Source organism: Vidua chalybeata, chromosome 1 (genome assembly GCF_026979565.1).
Source record: "Vidua chalybeata isolate OUT-0048 chromosome 1, bVidCha1 merged haplotype, whole genome shotgun sequence".
Classification (NCBI taxonomy): domain Eukaryota; kingdom Metazoa; phylum Chordata; class Aves; order Passeriformes; family Viduidae; genus Vidua; species Vidua chalybeata.
This window is the reverse complement of record NC_071530.1, coordinates 59,659,307-59,683,772: the sequence shown is the minus strand read 5'-3', so window position 1 is coordinate 59,683,772 and position 24,466 is coordinate 59,659,307. Positions and strand designations below refer to the sequence as shown.

General features: G+C 37.2%; 1 protein-coding gene across 3 annotated transcripts in view; it reads left to right on the top strand.

The window, feature by feature from the left end:
• Positions 1-24,466, top strand: part of ATP9B (ATPase phospholipid transporting 9B (putative)) — a 167,279-nt gene that overhangs the window by 51,763 nt on the left and 91,050 nt on the right. For all 3 annotated transcript variants that reach the window (XM_053940713.1, XM_053940706.1, XM_053940722.1), the window contains 2 exons: positions 11,134-11,228; positions 21,722-21,802. In XM_053940713.1, the coding sequence (XP_053796688.1) occupies positions 11,134-11,228; positions 21,722-21,802 (176 nt within the window). The remainder of the gene's footprint in view (positions 1-11,133; positions 11,229-21,721; positions 21,803-24,466) is intronic.

Genomic DNA, 24,466 nt, shown 5'->3' with positions numbered 1-24,466 from the left:
AAAGTTACTGGGAGAAGGATTGCATGGCAGAATAGCATTGTACATTGAATTACAGCTGAAGGAACTAATTGCCTACATCTGCAGCTGGAATAGCCAAGGGGTGAAAAGCTTTGTCTTGTGATATGCTCCATAGACACTAGGACTGCAAAATTTTTTTTTCTGTATTACTGCTAACTACTTAGGCTTACGACAGACTAATCACAGTGCTGGTAGGATACTGCTTTTCCTTAGTTGCTTTTTATGGGGGGTAAGAATTGCTTTATTTCAGTCAGACCCTTCTGATTGTTCCCGAGGTCCTCTTTGTCACAGATAGTGCTTTGTGATGTATGAAAAGTAGAGCTGGATTTTCTCTTTAGCCTTTTCTGGTGAAACTGAACTTCCAAAGGGTGAACAGGAAGTGGTTTTCCTGGTCTGCTTCAGCTTTCCTGACCATAGTATTTGAACTTAGCACATGTCTTCTGCATAGGGTCAATTTTTTTGGTAGACACTTGATTTAATGTAGAGTAACAGCCACTACTTCTGGAAAAGCGGTATTTTTTTTTCAAGAGAGAGAATACTGCTTTAAGATATTTCTCTTTGAACAAACTTATGAAAGTTCTTAAAAAAGATATATATTTAGATGTCTGGTAAAATAAAGTCACAAATTTATTTTAATATCTCAGATGCTTTAGATTTCTCAACAACTACTAAATTGACAAAACAGGTGGGGTTTTTTTTTGTTTTGTTTTTTTTGGGGGGGGGGTTGGTTTTTTTTTTTTTATTGTAGAGCTCTGGAGAGAGCAACTCCCCGTGGCTGATCAGTTCCACTGCTGTCAAGCATACTCTTGTGCAAAGGTTTTTATCATAAACCAGTTTTGGTACTGTTTCTCCTTAAATCCAGTACCTAATAACTTACTGGTGTGGACATTGCAAAACACTGTTCACCACTACAGCTGTGCAATGCAAGTGGTAGGGAAATGGAAAATCATTTAAAAATTCTTACAATCCTTTGTGAAGAACATTTAATTCTTTCCAAGGTAATTCAGCTTGCACAGTTGCTACATGCATTATTTTTCAGGCCACTGTTACATTGTTCTGGTGCTTGCTCATCAGCCCATTTCTCCAGGCTGTAAAGGTCCCCCTGGACATTTCCCATTGCATAGATCAGTGTTTTGAATTCCACTTATAAAATTATTTTAAAGTGGTATATTTACTCAGGTATAAAATACTAGTTGCAAATATGTTTATACTTTTTAGAATTGTAGCAAAAGGAGTCATCTCCTTTGCATTAAAATTTGTAGTTAAGAGTTTTCAGGATTCTTTACTTGTAATTACTTTAACAACAATGGTATAAGTAAAATGTGGGAATAAAACAGGAAAATAATTTTTGAGGCATTGTAGCAATTCATTTCTGTAGCAACATAAGTCTCAGATGTGATTTTTATTTTAAATGCTAATAATTTAACTGACAAAACTCTGCAATGCAAGTACAGGCTTAAATAATCATTCATGCAAGGTGATTTTCTGTTGGAAGGAGCTGTGAGTTAACCAGTAAAGGCATACACCAGAGTCTAACATCTCAAACAAAGTCTGCTCATTAAAGATGTTTTTTTGAAAATGATGAATTCTTAAGCATTTCTATACAAACAGAGAGCATTGTGCCATTAAATACATTTTGCTTGTTTAAAATATCTAGTTTTGTAGATCTTAAAAAACAAATATTAGTAGAACATTTATGTCAAAGAATGAAACTCCAAATTCATTGCAAGGAAGAATATAATAAAGGTGATGCTAGTACTGTCTATTTATTCTGGACAGTTAGGAGTAAGTGTTCTACAAATAACTTGATTTTCTGGAACTTCAGATATTTGAAAATCAAACCAGAGGAGAAAATGTCAATTTCGAATTCTGTTTTGCAGCTGATGTCACTTTTTGTTTCTTCATAAAACCAATTACTGCAGAATAATACAACTGAAGGAGTTGCATTTGTCACACATTCTGGAATTTTCTATTATGCTTAGAAAACAAGTGTTGTAAAACCTACCTGTCTGGAAACTAAAATGCTTTGAAAATCTATTGCTATAGAGAATGATAAATGACTAGAGTTAAGTTTTGCACATACGACCAGATAAAAGTTTATCTTCAGGGCATGAGTAGCTGCCAACAATCTGTCCAAACTACTTTAATCTGTTTCTCTATTTCAGTTCCTATTCCATTTTTAACATTTGATTTAACTCAGGCTTGAAATGTTTTGGTATCTGCTTTAAGCCACTGAGTACTAGTGATTTGACATGATCAGCTAGTTGTTTAAGATGTAGTCAGATAGTATGAATGTTTTATGTGGTGGAAGGAGGTGGTCTGAGCAGGCATTAGGCTCCAAATAATATTCTACTCTCTCTATTAGAACTGTAAAATTACACAGTAAAATATTATTAGAAGACATGATCATATATACAATTCCCTAATTGTTTTATTTTCTCTGCATACTTGTCTGACTAGTACAGTCCATGTGTTTCATTAGATTTGCAGCAAAATAAGCATCAACAAAGAAATATTTAAATTTTTTTCTGTATTAAAAAAAAAAAAAAAAGACTAGTAAGAGTTGAGAAAATTTATGTGTAAGGAGACTGTGTATTGTGTTAGGCATAAATTAGCCTCTTCCTATTTGCCAGTGATAATGAATTTTCCCGGAAATTTGACGGGATTTGGTGGCTTGGCTTGAGTAGTGGTGTGAATGTCCTGAAATCCCAAACAATTCCCCCTTTTTGGGAAACAATGTAGAGAAACTGAAGGTGAGAATCATCAAAGCATATCCCAGAGGCAAGGCAAGTCAGGCAAAAAAATATGTGTATATTCAGAACTGATAGACTTGTTAATATGTTGTCAAAGGCTTTGAAAATAGAAAAATCAAAATTACTCTTGCAAAAGTAGGTTTCAAGAATTCCTTGTTTAGAAGTTTATAACATGTTGTCTGTAAAGTATCTGTAAGGTCCAGTGTTAAATCTTCATAGCTGGGTCTGTTGTTTCTTCCCAGTTACCAAACAGTAAAGGAAAATTTGCTTTTCACTGCTAAAGTTTAACTAAAACATTATCCTCTTGTTTTTCACGTGCCTATTGTACCCTGATGGCTTTGTCAACTCTTTTGACTTGTACTTTTCTGTGTTTAAGCTTCATGAGATACCAAGGCTTTTATTACTACTCCCCCTAATTTAGACCGTCCTTCAAGTTGATTATTATTGCTGCTGCTAAAGTCTTGGAAGCAAAATATGTGGATACTGGTATATTTGGCCAGATGCTTTTCTCAACCTCCTCTGTGAGCTCCGCTTTCATCAAAAAAGGAAGTGTTCCTTAAGTCTTCTATAAGCACTCTTCTTTGAGATGTATATGTATTTTTTTGTGTTACTGGTCTTTAGAAATACATAAGTGCATTAGGGACATGTATGGGGACAGTGAGTTCTGCTGTGCTGCTAGAGCTCTCAAATCATGGAGCTGTTTAGTTGGTATTCATATTTTATCTGAAAAGTGAGAATTTTTTCAGTGTTCTAAGTATTGTCTGTGGCAGGCTTTTTGATTTAGTCATTACTCTGAAGATGTAAATAATGCACACCATCTTTTTTCTGTATCACTGGGTTTCTACAAGAAGAGATTGTAGTATGCATCAGAAGAATAATGGAGCAAAGTGGTTAATCAAATCCTATTAAATGGAAAAAAATAATGATTTTGAGTATCCTTCTGTATATCTCACAATAATATAAATCAGTAAGCTAAAATTTGAGAATGTGAATGTAGACTTTTTTTAACTTCGAACATTGTTTGCTGTATCTAGAAATTCCATAATGTTTTAATAGAGATAAAAATTCCTAAAGCGTACTGAATCAATACCACAATTCAAAAAAGATGCAATGTGATGAAGCTTGGATTAAAAAACATCTGAGTTCTTTTCATCTGAGTCAATAAGGAGCTGTGATGAGTTTAGGGGTATCATATTGACTATGTATTAATACATGGTATCCTATAAGACCATCAGCTGATTGTTTAGAATGTAAATGAAACTGTTCATGGATCTAGTGACTGATGGCTTAAATTCTAATTAATCAATTGCTTCATCGGTTTCTTAATTCAGATCAAATATCTCAAGTACACACAGTTCTTCCCTGGTCTTAAGAGAAATTAATGCTTTTATACTAATTTAATCAGTCTTCTATAAATGTACATCCTCTGGAATGGTGATGTAACTTAAACGTTTAGGATGTTTCAGGTGTCTTGCGGTTTTGTTCCTCCTTATAAGGCATCATAACTGAAAGCTTCTCATTAGAATAGTAAATGAAACGCTGTACTTCAATATGTCATCTTGGTGTTGCTATTCACCTTGTCATCAGTTTAAAATTTTCATGTACATAGTCACTCAAGTAATATAAATGATTTAAAAGTTAAGTTGTTTGTAAATGATCTGGTGTTAAAGTGTGCAAAGTGAGAGTCTATTTTTCTTTTGCTGGGTACATTCTAGTAACCCATCTCTTTCAATGTTTTTCACTTAAAGCAGGGAGGCTGGTAATATTGCCAGAAAATATAAAGCTGTTTATGGCACTGCAGTTCCACGTGCCCTGTTTCCCACTGACCCATCAGTTAATTCATTAACACTTGACACAAGCTCTTCACTCTGACACTTATACCAGTTGATCTTAATTTGATTGCCATTAAAACCTTCCTTTCCTGACAACTGTTGTCAATTATACAAAATAAAATCAAGTATTCATAAGTAGGCTGTAATAGGATATAGGCAGACAGATTTAATAATTCAGTTTTGCTGAGGCTTGAAAGGCATTAGTTGTAGTTGTTGTTCCCATTTGTAAAAAATTCATTGGATACTCTGGAGAGAGAAGGCAGACATAATTTTATTTATTTAGATTTGACAGAGAAGAATCCAGACATGTAGTGATGGTTTAGCATTATCTCTGTTTAAGAATAACTGACAGGAATTCTTATCCATTACATATTATAGAAAGTAAATGTAATTTAATTCTCTGACTTTTTTTTTTTTTACTAATTTAAGTGCACACATTCTAGAGTTGCTTTTTGACAATATCTGTAATGGAGTGTGGTGTGGAATTCAACCCTGCATTTATGCAGAAAAAACAATACCTTTTCAAGACTGGGGTGCCTGGTCTTTATTATGCTCATAAAATATGCATATTCCTGTACATCTGCTATATACAACTAAATTATAATTTCTTCCCTCTGCTGCATCTTCCTTATAGTATAACATTAAAATATGCGCTATGGCATATTCGAATTATACCTATAAGTTTACTTTAGTGCTTATTGGCAAGTCGACTTTTTAAGCTTGCCAATAATTGGCAAAAAAATTGCAAGCAAAAATCTGTTAACTTTAATGTTTTTTTAGAGAATATTAAATACAGTTTTTAGAACTTCTGAGTTGATTAACTTCTTATACACTATTCTTTACTGTGTACACTGATGTTTTTAACAAATACCATAGGTGGATTTCAATGTACTTGTGAAATCTAAAAATAGAAATATTTAAAAAAATAATTTCACTTGTAAAATGCTGATTAAATAGGTGTAGCCAAAGACAAGATCTGCTCTAAGTTATTGCTCAAAGCAAGAGCAGAAAGAGTGAAGGATAGAAGTGTGCAACTCCTTTTATAATGTGTCATTTACTTTGTTGCTTTTTAATGCTAGTCAGAATAAGTTATTCCTTAGCAGGGTTTTTTTCCTGAATTGAGAATCCTCTTATGTCTCATGTCATGACTTAGAACTCCTTTCTCAGACCCTTCTTCTAGGCCAGGAGTTGGGAAATGAAAATTAAGTTCAGATACAGGACAAGTTGGATAGTTTAGTTTGTTATATCAAGAAAACTGTCTTAATTTTTCCTGTTGCTATATGTCAAGAAACATGGCCAGTCATGGAAAGCAATAATTAGCATATTTTAGCTTTAAGTATTAGAATATTTTCCAACCTTCTCTTTGTAAAAGCAAAGCCAGTACACTTCATGATCAAGAAGGAAGTAGGGAGGAAGCTCTCTTTTCATCATGCCACTCTACCTAAACTTTTTGCTTGTCATTTTCAGAGTCTGATTTGCTCATAATTGCCATCAATTGATGAATTCATTTTGAGGTATTTGGATTCAATTATGCAGTCTAGGATTATTCAAGAGTATTACTGCCTAACAAAGAACATTAGGTCATAGTTTTATACCTGGTAGGATATTCCGTGTCTGTCTGTTTATTTAAGGGCACTCTTAGGCTACTAAGAAAAGTATTGGTTTTAGTTTGGTCTTTGCCTAAAGCCATGTCTGAAAGAAAAATGTCTGTGATATGCAGGAATGGATGTAATCTAAAAGAGGAGATGCTACAAATAGCACCCAGTTTTGATTCTGCAGCAAACTAAATCAACTTCTCTAGGGCAGTTGAGATTCTTTCCTCACTTTTTTTCAAATATTAAATCTCAATGTAATTAGGATAACATGATTTTTTTTAATTATAGCTTTCCATTAAAATCAGGGGATGCAATTTTACAAAGAATAAATTATTTTCCTTTCATGAAGTAATTGCTCTTAGTCTGTCAATTTTGGGTTTCTTATGTTAGGTATACGTTCTATAAAAACTACTTGTTTAACAGGCTGAATATTAAGCTAATTGTTTTAAGGAGAAATTATCCATCTTTCTGCTTAAGAGAAAGAACAAAATTTCCAAATTAAATAAAATAGGAACAAATAATTTAATTAATAGCCAGCAACTTTTCTTTTCTGAGTGACTTTCTTAATAAACCCTGGAAGCTAGAATTCATTTAAGAATATATGTAACATCCCAAGTAATACCTTGTTTACAGAAGCTTAATTTAAAAACTGTATTTAATATTCTGGAGAGTGTATATAAAGATAAAATGGAAGTGTTTGATAATATCACAAGTTCATATACATTGCTATAATTTCAGGAATTTAAAGATGTCCACATATAAAGAAATTAATGCATAGAATATGATTAGCAAGTTTGGTAGTATAAAAAAACTAGATTAGGCTATCTGGTGATGATGTATATTATTAATTAAGAGAAAGGTTATGATATAAATGTGTTTTACTTGATTAAGGACTTTCTGGTTTGGGGAAGAATTTTTTTCGTTTATTTTTTTTTCTCTCCTGCACATTGTTTTAAGGTGAAAATATTACCAGCTTTTTCAAAGGATGACCTGTATTTGGTCTGAGAATTTTTGTTCAGGGCCCTTTTCTTTAGGATTCCTAGAGGCAGGTAGGTGACTGCTGCATGTGCACATGTACAACATTCCCAAAAGCATTTGACACGTACATGTCCTTCAGATATTATCTGATTGAAGCCTTAAGTCCAGCACACACTAAGTATAATTGTTCCTCTTTACTCTGTATTAACAATAGAGAGTTTGTTTGACAAATCTAGGCCAGGCATATCATGGCCCTAGATTGGTGCCATCATAAATGAGCTTTTTTATCTCTATTTCAAAACACCATAAAAGCTACTGAAGTAAACATTATTTTTCTTCAATATTCTACTAGCACACAAAATAGCTTTAAAAATATTTTTTTATCCATCATATCTCAAAAAACATAAATAAGAAATCTGTTAATAATTACCAATGTATCCTTATAATGTGAAATTACATAGTTTTTCAAATTCTTAAAATTATTTAATCCTTTGTATTGAAGAGCAGTTTTTCCATGGAAAAGCAACCTTAGGGTAAATTCTGGACAGAACTCAAATACTTGAGCTCCTGCTCAAACCACCAAACAGAATTGTAAAACCAAAACCTTTCTAGTCCCAGGACTTTCCTAAGCATTCAAGTTGCAAAGTTTCAACTGAAACGGTTTCAAAAATTAGTTTAGTTGCTACTTGGGCAGCACCTTGCATGCACTTGCTGTGCATTGATTTCTGCCTGTCTTCATCTGATTAGGCTAAATTAGTATTACATATTTGTAAATTAGTTTAAATGTGCTCATGAAATTTGCAACATTTTTGATAAATGATTAATCTATATAGGCCCAGTGTAATTTCCTTGAATCAGCCTTAAATTCTAATTCAGGTAATTCCAAAATTTTCACTTGAATGATAGAAATAAGTCAGATGTTCACAATGTACAACTTCGTCTATTAATTTTGAAGAACTGTATAGTTATGGGAAATGAGCATCTGACTGCTTCACTATATAAGGTAGCAATTTTAACTTTGTGCATTCTTCTTTATATGTAGCCTTACGAAAATGTCTCATGTTCAATGTGTAATTAAACTTTTCTTTTTTAGTATTTTCTTTTTGTAAACAGCTACTTTTGATTGGTAAATGCTTAAAATACTTAATTGCATTTCCTTAAATGCCTCATTTTTAAAAGCAGCACAAACTTAAAAAAAAATTCATTCTTTGTGTGCTGTAAAATAATTGTCAGGTTCAAGAGTTATTTCTGTATTCAGAAGGAATAGCAACTCCTGACATGTATAGATGATTTGGGTATTTTTTTTTTTTCCTGGCAAGTCATATTCAGGTTAGAAATGTAGGAGACTTTTCACACTGTCCTAAAGCATTCTGTGAAATATGTAACACAATTTTTACAGTTTTTTGGGTGAGCTTTTTGGTTTTAATTTTGTTACTGGGGGAGAAGGGTGCAATGCTTCCAAGCATTTTAAAATGGAAAAAGGAAAATACTTTTTTTTTTCCAAAAGAGTTTGATTTTTAGAAGTTTTATGCGCTGCTGACTCAAATACCCCTCAAAGGTAAAGTATGTGTGATTTCCACACAATACACAGTAAGGAAATACAGAGTTTAGTTTTACAAAAATTCAAGGTTTTTGATAGGAGTGAAGAGTTCTTTTTTATACTTTCTAATTACATATTTAATCTTCCATGTTTATAACTTAGTTAAGCCAGGTTACCTTAGAGAATAGTTAAAATTACTTAGTCAAATCTAATGTAATATTTGAGGTGGAAAAGAGGATTGTATTGTTTTGGTTTTGCTTTTGTGATCACTATTGAAAGCTGACTTGGCAGAAAGCAGTCCCTTTTTCTGGATAAAAAGGAAACAGGCTATGAGATAAGTTATTGATGAAATTAACTGCTGAAGTGAAGAGGAAATGCAGCTGGCCAATACATGTCATAGTATGAGCTCTATTAAATTAATATATGTGCAGTCAACCATTCACAACAGCCACACTGGTCTTGAACTGCATTGATCGATAGTATAATTCTAAATGAAATTGATGCAAGAGAGCAACCATTGACAGCAAGGGTAAAGAAAACCATGAAATGTCTTGTACAGGAAAAGTATGATGGAGAGTAGGCTCATCTATGCCATGGATAGAAAATTCAGTGATACGATGGTGTTTCTAGGTGTTCCTAGGTACTACACACTTCATTATAATGCAATGGATGTTGCTCACTCTTCTGCTTTAAAGTATTTTATTTTAGAAGAAAATTAATAAAGAATTCTGTTAAGAATTTAAAACCAGCTTTTCAAAAACTTCAGAGACAGCTTTGCAGTTTGCATCTCTGAGCTTTGGGTAAAATTTAGCTGTGATAATGTTTTCTGAGAGCTGTCTATATTAACATTTAAAGATTTGTTTATTTGCAATGTGCTTAATATAGATAGAGCTGTTACATGAAAGCTTGTAAGATTCTTTGAAGTCTGTTGTGCAAAAACACTATCTTTTAGTCAGGTAGAATTTCAGGTGGTTTTTCTCTCAAGCATGTCCTTTCAGGCAACTGCTCATCAAACTGCTTAATTTGCAGGCTTTGATGGGTACAACATTAGGTTCTATTAGACTTTACTTACGCCAGAATCCACTTGTCCTATAAAATAATCTCTCTCTTGTTCTATGTTCAGTGGTAGGTACCCTTTCTTGGCATACTGCCTTGACACATTCTAGCAGACTCTCTTCTTGTCTGGAATAAGACTCAAATCTAGACAAACTCCTTTGCAGTGTTTCATTCCACTTAATTGCTACCACATCACTCCTAGGGGTAAAACTACTTTGTTAGTTTTTATTGGATTGGTTGAAATACAGATGGAACTATGTGTGTGTTTATATAAATGTCTGTTTGTTAAAATTTATTAATAACTTGTAAAATCTATTCTTTGCACACCCAGCAAAGCAGTTAGCACCAGTAACAATAGTTAGCTGTAGTATAAAGGAAATTGTAATTTGTTTAGCTGTAGTATAAAGGAAATTGTAATTACTACTTCAGAAATATTTAAGGCTTCTCTAGTGTAGCAATTGTGAAGAGCTGCTAAAATTTTACCACCTTTGTAAAAGGCTTCAAGCTTAATGGAATGGCAGTTAATTTTGTATTTTTAATAAATTTGCAGTGTTTGTGTGTGGTCTTTTTTGAATCTTACATTAGTAATGTATGTAATACTCCAGACTTGACAATATTCATCAAACTAGGTACAGGGGTGAGGGTAGGCTCTGCAGCGGTTTTCTGTTTCTTCATTCCTGGTCTTCTGTCTGTACAGCACACTGATTCTCTTCAGTGTATATCAGTGTGTACCTTGAATTTCCCTCATATCTTAAGTACTTTGCATGTGTTGACAGGTTTCTTTAGTCTTGGACCATCGATAGTTGCAGATAATTTAAAAATACTTATTTTAAGTATAATACATTCAGATCCACATGGTTTTGAATGCTGTCCATGTTAAGGACTTATTTAAATTTTTTTTTCAGAGAAACCAGGAGACAATAAGCAATGAAAGTTTGTGATGTCATACCAGCATGGAGAAAAAAAATCACAGTATTCTGTAGTGTTGGAATTGTACAAGTGACAGAATTGCACAAAGAAATGAAATTAAGCCTTTTTCAACTCCAGTTGAAGTTATATCTCTTGATGATAATGTTTGAAAGCCTGTTTAGAAACTTTGAAGAAATCTGTAAAATAGAAGTTACCTCCATTCATAAACAGACATATTGCTAATTTTATTAGCAAAAATGGTGCAGTTGTGTGATATCTAAAGCATTCCTAGAAGAGAGCACACAGACACTCCAAAATACAAATCCTTTTATATGTTGCACATTTATTTTAAAATGCTGCAAATTGTGTTGTTTTCACTCTTTTACATGTTTTAACCCAAACTGAAATTTTGAAATTGAAATAATAGTTTGATGTCTGTTTATAACTTCAAGGTTCATGTTTCATTCGAACTGACCAGCTGGATGGAGAAACAGACTGGAAACTGAAGGTTGCTGTCAGTTGCACACAAAGATTGCCAGCTTTGGGGGTAAGCATTCTGTTTGCTTTTAAGTTATCTTCTGTGTGTGCATTTATATCTGTTATCCAAAATATTGTTACAGTTACTGTAAATGTTGAAAACTACCTGTTACTGGAACCTTAGTTTTTACAATAAATAAGACACAAATATTCCTGGATTTGCATTGAAAAGAAACTGAGTCAGACCTAGATTTTTATCTTTCAACCTAGTGGTTGTCATTGCTGTCCACACAGAGATTCACACTCTCCAGAAGCAAGTCACAGTTACAGTGTTTTCAACCACATGTTAGACTGCAAGTACAAATTATTCTAGTCTCAGGAAACATTGCTTTAATCGCTTACTTGTGAGCTTGGGAAACAATAGTCTGCTCCTGGAAGGTGAAGTGCTTTTTGTTGTCACCATTCTTTCTGGTCCGACTAGGTGCAATGTGCCAGTTCTTGCAAGCAGGACTCTCTAAGAGTGGGTATTTTTTGAGTGCATACATGTGTCGTCTCACAAGTAGATCTAAAATCATGAAAAGGAACACAGGTGTGTGTGGCTTTTGTTCTTCTCGCAGCAGTCTTGGGCAGCTGGGGCGCCCGGCTAGGCTCTGCCTTTTGGTGAGACTGAAGCTGCCGTGGGCACAGAGGCTCTAGGGCTGAGCACTCCAGCATGGGTAATGCAGCTTTCGTAGCCGTACGCTGAGAGGAGGCAGAGGGACGAGAGAAGGCACACCTTGCCTGCATGGCTGAGAACATTTATTTCCCACGTGGCCGCTGCGGTGGCTGGGGTGGCTGTTCCCAGGTCGCGCGTGAGGACAAAATGGCTATTGAACAGTGGAGGCATTGGGTTAAATAGGGGGCGGGCAGACAGGGGCGGAAGCCCCCCTCGCCCAATGGGAACAGACGACAGGGGAGTGATGTGGATCACGGCAACCTACGGGAACATAACAGAGGTGGGTAGAGTGTTCTGGGACAAATAGGATTGCAAGGATGGGGTGACTGACACAGAACTTTCAGGAAGAATTCGGGCATGGCTACAAGATGGACATGCAAAAGCTCCTATGGTAGACAACCTGGAGCGAATCATTGTGAGGGGAAAATGAGGGTACAGAGAGCCAACTAACTAACATTTATTAAAACCCCTAACTGAACCAACCCCGCATACAACACCTCCCTGTTTTTTATTAAATAAAAAAGACAGCTGTTTGAACTTATTCACTGCTCGTGCGGTTGCTTCCCCAGTCAGTCTCTTCTGCTGCAACAGCAACGGCTGCCTTTGCAGATGGAGAGGGCTTGGAGATGGTGGCGGAGCTGATTCCTTCCTGAGTGCTTGGGGATAGGGAAACTAGGAAAAAACTACTTTATTGTAAACAAATGAACTGGGAACATAAACAGACTCATGTGACTGAAAGGATTTTCTCTTTGGCTTTGGGGAAATTTTTAAAGAGATGTGGAATCCCCCTCCTCCTTGCGGCATCTGCAATTGAATGCAACCCCCTGGCTAGTGGGATCATCTGTTGCACTCACAGGCACACTATCATTTTGACTTACTGCTTGTGCTATATGATAAATCATGGCTCCCCTTGCGGTGCCGCAATCTGCCTCAGTTTTGTCCGCACGTGAGGCAGATTCCCCCTCTAATTTTCTTGAAAGGTGGGGTCCCCTTCCCCTCCCCCCCTCCCACTGCCCCTGGTGGTGCACTCCCTAAAAATGGACATTGAATAAGAAAATGTCCCTCCCAATTGCAGTGGAAGCACCAGTGCTTAAATGGAGACTGCCTTGGAACAAAGTTCTTTGAAGGCGCAGCAGCTGGGGCGACCACTTTCTCTTGAGGCTTTTTCGGGATCTCTTCTATCTCGAGCTGTGTTTTGGCATTCCTGGGTGCTACTTCTAGGACAAACTTGTTCTGGAGCTGTGATCCCTCTACATGCCTCTCATCTGCCGCTTTGACCCGATCCACGAAATCTGCAAAAGGCTCAACAACAGATAAAAACAGCTGCCCTATTTCACAACCCCCCCTCACCCCTGCTCCCTGGGGACTGGGAGAACGTGGAGGCGGGGTATGGGGAACAGGATGGGGGCTGTCCCGTTCCTGAGACAGCAGGGCGGAGACAACAGAGCCCTCCCTGGTGGGAGAGGGCGGGGCCCATGACGTGGCTGGTAGAACATGCAAAGGACTGGAGGGAACGCCCACACGAGGAGGAGCAGGGGGAGGGGGAGCAACCCAATATCTCAGAGGGGTGGCACCCACGCCCACAGGGAAGCAGGAGGGGTTTGGGTCAATGGCGGGAACAAAGGGAACAATGGGAACAAAGGGATTGTGGGAAGAAGAAGCACCCGCCGGCACCCGCCCTCCATTTTGTGAAGACAAAGGCACCGCAGTTTCCCGCCACGAGGTTGGCAGGGCTTCTTCAGGGGAACAAAGGAAAGGGTTTAGGGAAACAGAACTGCATGGGGTTGTGACAAAACTGGGATTTTCAACTGGGAAAAAGGGATTGGAATGAGGGTTTGGGGTCGGGACCTCAGTGGCGTGGCCAATGCCACTAAGGCAGGGATGCTGGGGGGGCTCAGGGAAGCCAGGAACACAGTCCGCGTTCTGGGAGCTGTCCTGCACCTTTGAATGGCAGAGTACTGCTCCCTGCCCACCCAGTTTAAGGGAAGAAGGGGAAGGAAAGGAGGGTAGGAAAACGGGTTCAGGGTTAACTGGGGTTTCACTCGGCGGCCGCGCCTCCCCCCCGCCCCCGTTCACATCCCATGTGCTCTTCGTTCTAACAACTTCCTGGATTAGCAAATACTGCCTAATAAAGCTATCTTTGATGGAGGAATCCCTGTGTTCGATTCTCTGTGTTAATTTCGCGCCCACACGTTTCCAAAATTCCTTTTTCCTAACATCTTCCGCGGAGACACTAGGGAAAGCATGGCACAACCACCAAACGAAATTTTTAACTGAACTTTTGGGGACACCACCACCCTTCACCTTCAGGATTTCCTTAACTTGCATATAAAATTCTCTCTGCTGGGAGGTTAGCATGGCCCCCATGATACCCACCCACATGATCCCACCCTTAGCTGCAGGAAAAGCAGAGAAAAAAGAAAAAAGGGCGAAGTCCACCAGTGGCTGCCACTCGCGCTGTGCACTCTGCGTCCCCTACCCTTGTGATCATGGCTAGCCCACCCCAGTGAAGGTGGTTTTCAGCCGGGTCCGTCCCAGCCACTGAATACTCACCAAACCGGCGTCTTTGGAAACACGAACTGCAGCCGAGGTCCTCACTCTCGGAAGCGACTCCCCTTCATCACTCTCGACTGTGGGAAGTTACGCTTCCCTCCCTCACGGGGACAGCAGGACAAAATTCTGCATGCTCTCCTTTGAGGGTGATGGAGTTTTCACTGACTTACTTCATGGAGCCACGCTCCAGTTTTCAGTCCGGCGTTAGGCATTCTCCTGCTCGGAGACGGCGGCTTGGCTCACGGCTCGGTGGCGGCGCATCTCTCTGTGCGGCTCCAGAGCAGGTGACAGTGAACTCCACCTGCATCAGCTACATTGCTGGTCGCCCCACAGCTTGGCTGTTGGTTGCTGCTCATGGCCTGGGCTCCACTGTTGGGCGCCACTCGCAGCTCTGGCCCCAGTGTTGGACACTACTTGAGGCTTTTGTTCTTCTCGCTCTGGTCTCGGGCAGCTGGGGCGCCCGGCTAGGCTCTGCCATTTGGTGAGACTGAAGCTGCTGCGTGCACAGAGGCCCTAGGGCTGAGCACTCCGGCATGGGTAATGCAGCTTTCGTAGCCATACGCTGAGAGGAGGCAGAGGGACGAGAGAAGGCACACCTTGCCTGCATGGCTGAGAACATTTATTTCCCATGTGGCCACTGCGGTGGCTGGGGTGGCTGTTCCCAGGTCGTGCGTGAGGACAAAATGGCTATTGAACAGTGGAGGCATTGGGTTAAATAGGGGGCGGGCAGACAGGGGCGGAAGCCCCCCTCGCCCAATGGGAACAGACGACAGGGGAGTGATGTGGATCACGGCAACCTACGGGAACATAACAGAGGTGGGTAGAGTGTTCTGGGACAAATAGGATTGCAAGGATGGGGTGACTGACACAGAACTTTCAGGAAGAATTCGGGCATGGCTACAAGATGGACATGCAAAAGCTTCTATGGTAGACAACCTGGAGCGAATCATTGTGAGGGGAAAATGAGGGTACAGAGAGCCAACTAACTAACATTTATTAAAACCCCTAACTGAACCAACCCCGCATACAACAGGTGTGTGTGTGCGTATCTATATATACACATCCAAAATAGCCACATATCTACAAATGTAAATGTAAAATTGTCTAAATGTCTCCCTTACAGGAAGCTGAATTGTTTCCCTTGTACTGGGAAGGCTTTCTGTTATACCAGTGAGTTGGCTTGGAATTAGGAGACGTCCTAAACATACTCAAGTGACAAGCTTGTGAAAATGTACCTCTATAGAATTTCTAGTGTTTTCACACTAAATCTTTTAGGTGTTTTATTAAAGGCAAATATACCTTAAGAAGACTGTTCATATTCCATCTCAATGAGCTGTAGGTGATAACCTGAGTTGTATTTTAAGTGTGGTTAATCAGGAGCTGCTTCCACTTAACAGACCTTCCTGGCTTTTTCCACCTTTCACACCAGCAGCATATGAAAACCACAAGCAGTTGATGTGCCTCTACCCTCTCTCACACCACTCAGTTATTGGTGCTTACCAGGTGCTAGACAAGGCTTTGTCTGCATAAGCTGGCATTTCATCCTGAAGTGACTGACACTGGGTGTAATATTTCCTGCCAACTAAACTAAAATACTTCCAATTTTTTCTACTATGGGGTTTGGACAAGCCACTTACACTTGGTGGTTCTTCATTGAGCTCACTTTAAATGGCTGCTTCCAGCAAGACTTAGACTGTTTGGAGTGCTCATGTCATATATCTGCTTTGCTCCTAAGCCCCATCTATCTATGACTTACTTTGGTGGACTGGTAGCCTAATGCATCCAAATGTAAATGGTTTTCAGGGGATTCTCATATCAGTCACAAAAAATGATGCTCAGTGCCCATCGCAGAATATCATTTCCATTCCTGTGGAAAAAGCACATTGATAATTCTTAGATCTCTGCAAAGATGCTTTTACCTTTACTCAAATTACAGTGATATGCAGGAGTGTCAGTCATGTAAAGAAACTCTGTGGATAGACAACTTCAGAAACTGGTATGGAAGTCTAAGCAGGCTATGAATATCAAACTAACAAAAAATAGCATTATGAAATTATTTTACTGTCAGCTTAATTTTGGTGCTTTATAATAGAGCTGTAAGCTATATTTGTATCTGGGCCCTACAGGAAGTAAAAAATGCAGTGTTCAGAATTATTTTGTTATAGTTACATAGTCAGGTTCCTTTCCTGTATAGAATACCAGGCGGATTGTGCAGCGACCTGGCCAGCTGCTGTGTCCGGCAGTGCAGCCCAAGCGCCAGTGCGTGCCTGAAGCGGCTGTGGGGTGCTTGGGGCTCCCAGCGCGCCCACTCCAAACCCTGCCCTGAGCGCCGTGGGGCCCGGGCTGCCCCTGCCGCCTGCCGGGTCTTGGCCCTCCCAGCTCGCTTCGGGAGTTCAGCAGGGCAGCACAGTCCTTGACTCCCAAGGTTAAATCCCTATGGTCATGGGATGAGCCGGCATCCGACTGCTTCTCCCCAGCAGAGCCCGTGCCAACCAGGGCAGCCGGGTTCTGTCCCTGCGGCTCTGCCCTCTCTGCCCCTGGGCTGATGTTTCAGGGTGTTACCGGATGGATTGCATTATTCCAGCCAGCCTCTGCCTGCAGTGGCCTCCAGAGACTCATCACACATCCCTGCCACAGTGGCTTCTCCATGTGTTCGTAATGTTCTTTCAAAACTGAGACTTACAGTTCATACTTCCATATTGAAATATATTTTTAATAATTAAAAAATACAATTTATGGAAGTTGAACATAAAATAGACTATGAACAGTTAGCTCTTGTGTTGGATAGAATAAACTTTCCATAATTGTCACTCATTTTGATTTCTTTAGTTGTAAAAACATAGTCATTAAAATTGGAAAAGACCTCTAAGATTGTTGAATCTGGTTAATAGCTCCACTGTGTTCACCACTAAACTGTGCACCCAAGTGCCACATCCATATGCCTTTTGCACACTTCCAGGGATTGTGATTGCACCATTTCCCTTGACAACCTGTTCCAATGCCTGACCACTCTTTACGAGAAGAAATTTTTTCTAAGATCTAATCTATAACTCCTCTGGAGCTCTGCTCCTGTCACTTGTTACCTGGGAGAAGAGTCCAATCCCCACCTCACTACAACCTCCTTTCAGGTAGGAGAGTGAGTATCTTGTGTTGGCATGAGCTGTCATCCGTGTCACCAGAACAGCACTGTAATCCTACCCACTGTGATATCCAGAACAAACAAACCTGCAGACCTTCAGAGCTTTTCTTCAAGAACAGGTGATACCACCAAGATGATCGGTACAGATTTTGTTGTCTTTCTAAAGAACTTAATGTGATCAGAGAATTAAAATTTCAGCAAGTCTATTAATGATGGCTGAGCAGCAAATATGGTAACACCTGGATTAGGTTTCTTGTAGTTTCATAGTTATAGGTGGGACAGTTCTGGCAATACACAAGTTTGGAGGCATTCTTCTCTAGCTCGTGTGATCAGCTATATTTATTAACAGCAGGGAGGTCACTGTAATTTTCAATAAATGGTGACATGCTGATTTATATCAGAAGATCCATACAGCAGTAAACATTACCATTTACATTTAATTATTTTTATTGAACCAAAGGCAATTTTATTTGCAATGAACTACATGTTATGATTAAGAATGTATTTTAATGATCTTTAAGTAAGGTGAACAAATATTGCCCTTGACCTAATAGAGATTTTTCTATGTTATTGATAACTGTGGTGATTTCTAAATTGTGAAATGCAAAAGAGAGCATTTTCATTATTTTACCATCACAAAGTCATTTTCTGACTTGCAGTGTAGAAGAATGAAATGCAATCTTCTCAATTATTAAAGTATGAGATAATTAAATGCATATCAATTTTTAAGAAAAACTCATCTACTGTTATATAATAATATTTTTTACTTGATATTCAAGTCTTTCACATAGTTTTTTTAATCTACAACTCTTACAATCCCCACCCAAATGTGTTTTTTTTTGTCTTGAGTAAGAAAATAACTGAGATATTTGCCCTTATTACATCCTAAAAGTGATGTAATTTTAGATGTAGAATACTGTTTCCATTGAAGGTATCAATAAAACTATTTGGCTTCAATGAATCAGCCAGTATTTTTCAGACTTATGAAAATAAGTCTTTACTGAAGCTGAGTTTCACAAATCTCCCATCAGTTAAATCATTAATAAAAAGTAGTTGCCTTTTCTAAAAATAATAGAATCAAATCCTTTGTTTAAGGTAATTTCCCTTTCCCCTGCTTTTGTATAAGGGAAAGCAATGACATAACCTAACAAGGTAATTTTTTCTTGCCTAGTGAGCAGAAATTATATTTGTATGTCCCGTTGTTTACAAATCTTGATGTCTCCTTGTTAAAGTCACCCTTACGATTTCTTTCAAGACATTGAGAAGAGAAATGCACAGCTTCCATACTGGAAAAGCAGCACTTGGTGAAAAAATATCTTTGTATTACAGTAACCTTTCCTGGTTGTTGAATGGCGTTCATAGGAAATTTGTCTTCTGTAACTGTATCATTCTTCAAGTTTTTCTTTCTTTACCTCATATTATAAAACTACTGTTATTTTATTGGCCTGAGAATGGTGTCTAGTTGGAGTATAGAACACTTGGCTACAGCAAATAAGAATCTTTAACTCTTTTCTTTACCCTAATAATGAAAAAAAGTACTTCAGAAATCTACTGAGCTCAAGTAATATGCTTTTATGTCTTTCTGCTACTCATGAATGAAATGCCATGGGATAACACCCTAGATTTTGCCCAGAGCATAGGTTTTTTAAATTTTACAAAAAAAACCCCGTGCACTTCTGGAATACTATGCCAGTTCTAGCTTGTAGCATTTCAGAGTAATGCCAATAATGTGCAGATCTCTGTTTTTCACAAAGATAAGTAAGTTTGTTTCATAGCTGAAATTCAAAAAGGAAAAAAAAAGAAAACACAAGTTTAGGTGTTAAATCAGAAATACAAAAGGGGAACTAAAACATAAAAAGACACCAAAGGAGTGTAGATAGGTAGACAGGAATTTTTACATCTGAAATGTAACAAAGGAGAAGATCACATTAGAAAAAGTAGATTAGAAACAAGGAAAATATATTACTGTACAAATGCCAATTCACTTTAAAAGGTGGATATTTCTACTTTCTTTTCATTTAATTTTGCTTCCCACTAAGGCATTCTTTGAAAAGAGAGAAGTTGACGCATTTCACTAGCAGTTTTTATTGTGTATATGAACATGTGTGTGGTATTAGTTTTCTTCTGTGTTATCCGCTACTGAGAGACTCTTTATTTTTCTTTGCATAATAAAGCACATAGTAGCTTAGATTAGCTAAATTGTAGGTGATAACAGATTTGAGAGAAGTGAATGATGAAGATATAGGACACCACATGTGTATTAGTTTCATATGAATTATTTCTTGTGAACCCGTTGAAAGTAGGTTGGAAGAGCAAGGGTGCAATGAATGAACTTAGTGTGATAGGCTTCAATAAATGTCTAATGGTTTAAGATAAAGGTAAGTTGTGACATTCAGTGTTTAAATTTCATTAATGTTTTAAAAAGCATATGAAATATAAAGTGTGTGTGTTTTTTGCAAGCTATGAGAGATTTCCTGTCTGCATAATATAAACACAATTCATTATTTATAGAACTACACATTTTTAAAGTCAAACATATTTCATAAATGTACATTAGATTTTAAGAAAACATTCATTTTGATAAGGAAAAGCAAAAATATAGTGATATTCATCAATCCAGCCATTGTATCAGAGAGAATAATGGATATAAAAATGTTGGGCTTTAAGACATTAACACAGGTAGACAATTGCACCTTTAGTTAATTTTTTTACTGTTCAAATTGTGAAACATTCTTACATTCAAAATTATGGGAAAAAAAATAATGGCCTACTTTTAAAAGTAGCATTTGAGCCAAGGTATGGTTATATATCCATGAAAGAGGCTGTAAAATTAATTCTGCTTTGGAGGGCAGCACATTCTAGCTAGCATGAACAGGATATTTTACCCATGTAATTTGGTCCTCAGAGATGGTGTTTGATTAGCCTTTTGCAAGATTCATGTAGTAATAAGGGATGGAGATAACCCAAATAATTAGGTGCTACATAGAGTGGGAAGGTGTACAACCTTGCGTTTGAGCAGAGGCTGGAATTCTTACATCGACTGGGAGTTGGTATCAAGCATCTGCTCCTCTCCAGAGTAGAAATTGGACTGTTGTGTGTTCATGTGAGCATGTATGCTCAACTCCTTTTGAAATCCCTTTGCTGCTGTTGGTTCTTACCACCTAAAAAGCACCAAAAATTTCTTTTTTGATTGAAAAATTCCTTTTCTATCAGGGTTTTAGTCTGTAGTATTTTTTTCTGTGGAAGGTGGATGTTTGAGAACAATTATTTGATGAAATAATTGTTTCACAATTTTAAGGTGAACCTCCTTGGGCCTCTAGGGACAGCTCTTAAGATCTAACAATCATCAGATTTATTAGGTTTTTTTTTTCTTTTGTTTATAGTCTACTGCCATCTACTTATATAGTATATAAATATATTTTGTTTATAGTATACTGCCATGTATATGTCTGCTTATAGAGGCTGCTACTGTACTGTCTTAGGAGTTTCCTATTCTTCTTTGTTTTAGAGTACGAATATTTGTGGATTGTTTGCTGTCATGAGTAGTGTTACCACATATATTAGACCAAATTTTATCAGATTAGTTTTGATGTATCCCTGAATTTAAACATTCCTGTTGATGTAGCCAGGCTTTCCTGAAGCTGATAGGGTTTTCTTATGGGGTTTTCACTGGGATGCTGGAGCATTCAAGAACTTGAATCCATTTAATTGTTTCCTTTTGTACTCAGTTGCCTTTGTCCTTGCTGTAAAAGTATTTTTTTCCCAGTTTCATTAAAAAACACAACCAGAAAACAAACCAACCCTTCCCCCTCCCCCACCTTATTTTGAAAAGGACAAATATCTGGGAAATATTTTATGATTACACTATTATTAATTAAAATGGGGCTGTTAAAAGAAAATGAATTAGATACCTATAACTCATAAATGTAAAACAGTTTCATTTTTGAACTATCATAACATTTAGGATATCAACTTGAAACTGATTCTTCTATAGCAAGATATACTAGAAAAAAACACCATGTTTCTTAGATGGGTAAAAGTTGTGTGAGCTTAGTTTGGGGATGGTTGGTGGGGGTCATAAACTGGAGTCTTTACCAGGTCTTCAAAATGCATTATTATATTTAAGTAACAGTAAGTACATTATTCTGTTTTACAGGATCTCTTTTCAATCAATGCTTATGTTTATGCTCAGAAGCCACAGCTGGATATCCACAGTTTTGAGGGTACCTTCACACGGGTAAGAAGTCCATGTAAATACATGTTTTACCTCACTCTTTGATATGTCAGTTCTACATGTAATGTTAACTTTGTATCAGATCTTTCCTTGGCTTTACAGCAGTATTTTTTCCTATGTTCCTCCCCTGGCAATACTTCATATAAAAATATCCTGTTAAACATGTATGGCAGGAAACTAATGCATAAGGAATAGCTGAAAAAATCAGAATTGGAGAGTTTAATATTTGTTGATTGACATCACTTTAATATTTTTATGTGAAATTCTTTGTGAACAGTATACTGTTTCTGGGTATCTAATGTATTGTTCATATATGTCAAAAATTGACAAGCTGAATAATAATAGTAGCCTGAGACAATGTATCTGCTAGTTTATGTGCAATAAAATGTGCCTTGTTTAACAGCATTTCTCCTGTACTTCCAAAGTTCAGTTTTCTCAAAAAGTAAAAATAAAACTAAAAGCTACTTACGGGGGCTTTGTATTGAATCTCTTCTCCTGAGATAATTATATTCAAAACTGATTATGTTAATAACAATGCAATAATATCTATGAGTTGTATCTGTTGTTTTTAAAAGGTGGCCTGCTAAAGTTGACCTTTTAAAACAGTGTCCTAATAAGTAGTAATTCTTTTTTTAAAATAGATTTACAGTTTTGTAGCATTATGTGAGCAGATAGTGATTGTTCTGTTTGTTCTAGCCAAACTCAGTGGTGTTAGACTCATTCCTCTTGATGGTTTGTTTCTAAAATAATTTGGGAGAATTAACTGCTGGGGAGGTAAAGAGAAGGGTTTTTATCCGTGACTCAAATTGTTAATAGATTTTGTTTTGTAGTTGGAATTCCAGTTCACAATTGTAAATACACTAATGAATGAGATATTGCAGTTGCTTGCTCTCGAAGACCAATTTATACCATTTACATAGTCCATGCTGCCTACAAAGTAAATGTCATTTGTTCACACCTTATAAAGCAGTAAGCAACAATGTTTACTTAAACCTTGTGTTGACCAATTGTCCAAATGAAACTTCTATTAACAGCTGTAAATTAATATTTTTCTTCTCAGTGGCTGAGTGTGTACTTTCCTACATATATATTGAACTCTTGGGAATCTTTTTAACACCTCTGGTATAATATATAATATATATAATTGAGACATTGGGAAATCATCACAGTCATTTGTGTTGTGGATTCTGTTTGTACACGTCATAAGAGCTATATGATTCAAATATCCCAATATGTGTAAATAACTGTGGTGCATTTTAAGGTTTCAGGATTGCATATATGTTTTTTTTAATTCTTGCTTCAGTAGCAAGGATGGTTTAAACTGAACTTCTCTATAAAGCATCTGAGGGCATTGCCCTCAAATTTGGTTCAGAGTGAATCACACTAGAGATTTTTCAAAGGTTGGGTTTTGTTAGTAGTGTACTTTCTGCATTGTGAAGTGTTGTTTTAGGACACTTGTTTACTGATTTATCTTTCTGGTTTTTGCTGTGAGCCCTTGCTTCTTACAATAAATCAGTTCTTGCATCTAATTTCTATTTTATGTTAAAGCAAAATAAATTAGGGTGCTTAGTGATGCTAATGCATACATTTTTTCTACTTAAGCATTGATGTTCAAAGAATTCTTGCAAGGGTAGGTTGACAGGGTAATAGCACATTGATTTTTCTTTTTCTTTTTTCCCCCATTATGGAGACAGAATACTAACAATGTAAAAGACAAACATAGATAATTTCAAAAAGTGTGCATCCATAAAACAAATGAGAAACTTGGGAACACAGTGCTAGAGGTTTTATGGGCAAGCAAGATCTAAGTACAAATCTATCCACAAAAAACCTGAAAGCTGACAGAAGATATCTTTTGCAGAACACCTGCATAATCATGTCAGGAGGCATAAAAGCTTTGCTGTACTCTTAGTGATATCTGCCAACTTCACATGAAGTTGTTTTCCATTGTTATCCATAGGTTTTGGTTTGTTTTTCCATGGTTTTCCATAGATTTTGGATATGCAGTCAGTGCATGAAAGTGAGTGCGTGTGCTTGCATGATCATGTCCGGCCCTTAAATAATGGTGTAAATTAATTAATCTCCTCCTTTCACATTTACTAGACAGCCTCTCAAAAAACAATAGATGAGCTAAATTCGTTTTTTGGAAATTTATGAGATAGTTTTATTTGTTCTGAGGGCATCATCCAGGTCTTTGCTGAGCTTATTTTTAAATAGTGGTGTGCAGAATAAGGATGTAAACAGATGTAACTACTAGAGTTTCTCTTCTGTCTGATGCTCCTCTGTAGGCTTGATAAATGAGGGAGCAATTTTATCAATGTTGAAAATCTGTAAAAAGACAATAAAAGATAACCATACTTTTTAACCCAACTTGTACCAGTTAGAGCCTAAAGAGTATTCTAGAGTATTACATCAATATGTATTGGCATAGCCAGTATTATTTAACCTTTGCTTACTTCTGTATAGAATCATGGAAAGTCTCTCTTGCTTCTAACCTTGGCTATCTTTTGTTTAAATTTGGGTTTTTCTTTCACTATTCCCTTAAGAATATTTTCCTTTTATTTCTTCTGTATTGCAGCTCTGTGCTGTTCCCACAGTCTCCTCATGTACTTTGAAAATATATCTTAATTTTTTTAGAAAATGCTATTTTCTAATAGCAATCTTAGA